Source organism: Myotis davidii, unplaced genomic scaffold, assembly GCF_000327345.1.
Source record: "Myotis davidii unplaced genomic scaffold, ASM32734v1 scaffold149, whole genome shotgun sequence".
In the NCBI taxonomy this organism is placed as follows: domain Eukaryota; kingdom Metazoa; phylum Chordata; class Mammalia; order Chiroptera; family Vespertilionidae; genus Myotis; species Myotis davidii.
Window position 1 is genome coordinate 859,033 of NW_006352194.1, and position 4,994 is coordinate 864,026.

Sequence of the window (4,994 nt, forward strand, 5' to 3'; positions counted from 1 at the left end):
GCATTGGGCCGGGGCGGGGAGCGGGCCGTTTAGGAGTTGGGCTGGAGAGCTCCTCCTCCGGAGGATCCCGCGCGGAGTTGTGAGGGCGGATCCTGGGAGGTGGAGCTTGGACTCGCCGAGGGGCGCTGCGAGCGGGGCTGGAGTTCAGGGGTCCTCGCAGACTGCTTCGGAGGAGCGCGCTAAGGAGCAGAAAGGAGAGCGAGGGACCAACCGACTGGATTCTGGGCAAGGAGCTTAGGTTAAGAGGCCCCCTTAACCCCGAGACAATGGGCGGGGCTGGAGGCGGGCAGATCGCTCGTGGGTGGGGCCCGAGGCGGCCTGTCTCTTCCACCGACCCTCACGCCCCGCCCCTGGATACTTATTTGTTTACCCAAGAGCCCTGGCGCCCGCGCTTGCCCTGTGTTCGTAAAATCGGAGCCCAAAACATGAAGGCCCACCGCACTCAGGACACAGAGACACGCACAGCGTTATAGACAGACTTAGAGTCACAGAGATGTCAATACACAGGTCCTCACAGACCCTGTCACACAGAGATCCAGTCACAGCCCCCCCCAACACACACACACACACACACACACACACACGCACACACACAGGGCGTGCACACACGCGCACACACACGCACACACGCACGCATACACATGCACACACAGGGGCGTGCACACACACACGCACACATGCACACACGCACACATACACACACATACACGCACACATACACATACACAAACAGCACAGTGTTATCTACACACAATGCTGGTACCTTCCAAGAGACTGGATTGCGGACCCAGGGAAGTGGACTGAGTGTTAGCTCAACTCTTGCTTCTCAAATGGCTAGAACAGGCTCTGGGCTGGTGCCCAGCTCCTCTCCTCTGTGTAAGACCCAAAAGGACCCTAGAAGCAGGAAGCGGAAGCCAGGAGCAAAGTGGACCCTGCTGGAATCACACAGGAAGGCAGGCCGAGCCAGGATGGAGCCCCAGCCTCCTTCCCTCCAAGCCGGGCTCAGGGCTCAGGGCCTGCACCTTGTGCTCGCAGACGTGGTGGTGCTGGAGGTGAGCAGCTCCCTGGCACAGCCTTCCCTGTTCTACCATCTTGGGGTACGTGAGAGCTTCAGCATGACCAACAACGTGCTCCTCTGCTCCCAGGAAGACATCCCTGATCTGCAGGCCCTGCGGGTAGGTGCCAGGTGGCTGGTGGGGGCAGGCACAGGGCGGGGGTAGGGCCTACCCAGAACATCAGTATTTGTCTGTTCCCTGCAGGAGGACATTTTTCAGAAGAACTCAGTGAGCAGAATCCACCCCTCACTCCAATGTGCCCTCTGACTTCCATTATAACCTCTGACCCCTCACTACCTTTCCTGGCTTCCTCCGTCACCTAATCGCCCTAATACCCCTCAATATCTGTGTGGCTCTGCTCCCGATTGCCTTCCTTCCTGCAGTCTGTCCCTTTCCTGCTATTCCAGTTCCCACTGGTGCTGACCTCTGACCCCCTCACTTGCCCCTCCCTAACCTGGTGCTGCCGTCCGATCTCTACTGACTCCTGCCTCCCTCCCACCAGGATTGTGTTGGCAGCTACACACTGATCCCCTATGTGGTGACAGCCACTGGTCGAGTGCTGTGTGGTGATGTAGGCCTCCTGAGGGGCCTGGCTGATGGGCTAGTCCAGCCCGGGGTGGGCACTGAGGCCCTGCTCACACCCCTGGTGGGCCGGTTTGCCCGCCTGCTGGAGGCCATGCCCACGGACTCTTGGTAAGGGGGACCCGGAGAAGGTGCACCAGGAGGAGGCTGGAGAGGGTACAGTGACCTGGACAGGCCCCACCACCCCCTCTCCCTCCCTCCCTCCCTCTCCTGCTCCGGGCATCAGTGGCTATTTCCGGGAGACCATTCGGCAGGACATCCGGCAGGCCCGGGAGCGGTTCGGCGGGCAGCAGCTGCGGGAGGAGCTGGCTCGCCTGCAGCGGAGACTGGACAGCGTGGAGCTGCTGAGCCCTGACATCATCATGAACCTGCTGCTGTCCTACCGAGACGTGCAGGTGTGCTGGGAGGCGGTCGGGCACAGCACTCGGTGTCAGACAAACCCGGCTCCTCCTGGCTGTGCCGCTCAAATGACCTGATGTCTCTGAGCCTCAGTTTGTGGTGCAGATGATCGCGTCACTGTCTCCCGTGGCGGTTGTGAGGTTGGGGCACGCAGTGGGTTCTCCGTGTAAGGGGCGGTGTCTGCACGACCTGCCAGGCCTGAGGGAGAGGATGGTGGGTGGGAAGGTGGGGTGTCAGGGGTGGGAGGGGACCCCCAGCTCAAGGTTTTCCTCAGAGGCTGGGGCCGATGGGACCCACCAGAGGCCATTTAGTCGGTGTGTGCTGTTCCCTCCTGCAGGACTACTCCGCCATCATTGAGCTGGTGGAGACGCTGCAGGCCTTGCCCACCTGTGACGTGGCTGAGCAGCACAACGTCTGCTTCCACTACACATTTGCCCTCAACCGGTGAGTGGCAGAGCGGCGCTCGGTCATAGCCACGTGGGAACATGGGTCCCTGCTCTATGAGGTCATTGCTGTCTGAGATCAGTGCTGTTCAAGGAATTTGCTGACTAGGGTCACGCTGATGTCAGAGGGTCCTGTTGTTCCACTACTGCTGCCCAGGGTGAGGTGAGGTGGTGCCCTTGGGGAGGTCACAGCTGTCCAAAGTCACCTCTCTTTAGAATCATTGCAGCTAGAAATCACTTCCATTTGAGATCACTTCCTCTAGAAAGGTCAGTGCTGACCATAAGTCACTGCCATTCTGTGTTCATTGCTGTCAGCTCCCTGGAAGGGTCCCTGCTGTTCAGCATCTGGGGGTCCCAGACCGAGTGGGACAGGGCCATCAGGCAGGTCCCCAGCCCATCTTCCCCTCCCCTAGGAGGAACAGGCCTGGGGACCGGGAGAAGGCATTAGCTGTGCTGCTGCCACTGGTTCAGAGGGAGGGCCCTGTGGCTCCCGACCTGTACTGCATGTGTGGCCGTGTCTACAAGGACATGTTCTTTAGCTCTGGCTTTCAGGATGCTGGGCACCGAGAGCAGGCCTATCACTGGTAAGGGGGCACCAGCAAGTGGACGGTGGGCTGCGGGTGGGGTCGTGGGCATCAGTCCAGCCTTGCATCCCTCTGCCCAACTCCCAGGTATCGGAAGGCTTTTGATGTGGAGCCCAGCCTTCACTCAGGCATCAATGCTGCCGTGCTCCTCATCGCAGCTGGGCAGCACTTTGAGGACTCCGACGAGCTCCGGCTCATTGGTGAGCCCCAGTTCTGCACCCCTGTCCTCCCAACAGGCGCCCAGGGCAGGGAGAGAGAACACTGGGCGGGAGCTAGGACTGAGGTCATCCCCTTCTGGATCTAGTCTGCCTGAATCTACACCTGGGTCCTCCCACCTATCCTGGGCCCTTGTGAGCCCTTAAGCCCATGACTCTTTGTTCCTAAGCTCACATCTTCCACGTGCACTTGTTCCCACACCCTCACCTGTGTCTGAGCTCCTCCTCCCACCTGGGATCATGCCACACCTACATTTTCACCCACATCTGTGCTCCTGCCCACACGAAGGTTGTGGCCCACACTTGGGCTCTGCGATTGTGGAAGTGCAACCACACTCACTAGAGCCCATGCCCCTCACTCCCAGGTATGAAGCTGGGCTGCCTGCTGGCCCGAAAAGGCTGTGTGGAGAAGATGCAATATTACTGGGATGTAGGCTTCTACTTGGGAGCTCAGATCCTTGCTAACGACCCTATCCAGGTGGCACTGGCTGCAGAGCAGCTATACAAACTCAATGCACCCATATGGTAAGTGGCCTCCTCTTCCGTCTTGTGCTCTCAGCTCCTGCATCTATGTCCACTGGCCTGAGCCCTGAGCCAAGGACCTGGTCCCTTCCAAACCAGTGCCCATGACACCTAATGCGTCATTCAGCCCACGCTCCCGGGCAGTGCTAGCTGGTGCCTGGCTGAGTTGAAGACAACGCTGTGCCCGCAGGTACCTGGTGTCCATGATGGAAACCTTCCTGCTATACCAGCACTTCAGACCCACGCCGGAGCCCCTGGGAGGGCCCCCACGCCGTGCCTACTTCTGGCTCCACTTCTTACTACAGTCCTGCCAGCTGCTCAAAGCAGACAGTCCCCAAGGGGACCAGTGCTTGGTGAGGCCTGTGGGGTCAGGGGACCTGCGGGAGGGGTCGGACCCTTCTGACCTACCTTCCCCCCTCCTACCCCCCGCCCCACACACACACCCTTGTCCCCTGCAGGTTCTTGTCCTGGAGATGAACCAAGTGCTGCTGCCTGCGAAGCTGGAGGTTCAGGGCGTGAACCCCGTGAGCGCAGTGACCCTGAGCCTGCTGGAGCCTGAGACCCAGGTGAAGCCACCACTGAGGCCCCCTACTCACCACTAAGCGTAGCTTCTCCTGAGCCTTTCTTCCATGCCCCGGCCCCTCTTACCCCCGGGCGCCCTCCTCTGACTCCCTTTCTTCTCACAGGACCTTCCCTCCAGCTGGACCTTCTCCGTCCCCTCCATCAGCGGTGTCAGGTGAGGGCAAGGCCTGGGGCGGTCGGGTGGGGCGCGCTGCTAGCTGGCCTGGCGCTCACCTGTGTCCTTCATCCCTTCCCAGCGCCTCCAAGCGGGATGAGCGCTGCTGCTTCCTCTACGCGCTTCCCCCGGCTCAGGACGTCCAGCTGTGCTTCCCCAGCGCAGGGCACTGCCAGAGGTGCGCAGCCTCTCGGGTCCGGTCGGGTCGGGGCGTTCTGAGGGCTGTGATGTCCGGGGGAGTGAGGGAAAGGAAGGGCTGTGTCCCCTAGGTGCTCTCGGCACAGGAGGGGACACTTTGCGCCCAAGGAATCCCTCCGGCCAGTCTGACCTCCCGCCCTCAGGTTCTGCGGCCTGATCCAGTGCTTGGTGACGAATCCGGATCCCAGGGCGCCCGTGGAGGAGGCAGAGGGTGTGTGTGAGGTGCTGGAGGTGAGGAAGGGAGCCTGGGAGCTCGGGGA

The 4,994-nt window shown here is 60.9% G+C and overlaps 1 protein-coding gene across 2 annotated transcripts in view; it reads left to right on the plus strand.

The window, feature by feature from the left end:
• Positions 1-725: 725 nt before the first annotated feature.
• The window catches only part of MAP3K6 (mitogen-activated protein kinase kinase kinase 6), an 11,032-nt gene continuing 6,763 nt past the window's right edge, over positions 726-4,994 (plus strand). The window contains exons 1-13 of one of the 2 annotated variants that reach the window (XM_006777635.2): positions 726-1,175; positions 1,260-1,283; positions 1,558-1,748; positions 1,864-2,032; positions 2,374-2,480; positions 2,893-3,063; positions 3,151-3,263; positions 3,644-3,803; positions 3,991-4,153; positions 4,259-4,366; positions 4,487-4,536; positions 4,619-4,714; positions 4,878-4,991. In XM_006777635.2, coding sequence (XP_006777698.2) covers positions 831-1,175; positions 1,260-1,283; positions 1,558-1,748; positions 1,864-2,032; positions 2,374-2,480; positions 2,893-3,063; positions 3,151-3,263; positions 3,644-3,803; positions 3,991-4,153; positions 4,259-4,366; positions 4,487-4,536; positions 4,619-4,714; positions 4,878-4,991 — 1,811 coding nt within the window. In that variant the 5' untranslated portion in view covers positions 726-830. The remainder of the gene's footprint in view (positions 1,176-1,259; positions 1,284-1,557; positions 1,749-1,863; positions 2,033-2,373; positions 2,481-2,892; positions 3,064-3,150; positions 3,264-3,643; positions 3,804-3,990; positions 4,154-4,258; positions 4,367-4,486; positions 4,537-4,618; positions 4,715-4,877; positions 4,992-4,994) is intronic. The other variant, XM_015557259.1, reaches the window with a different exon arrangement.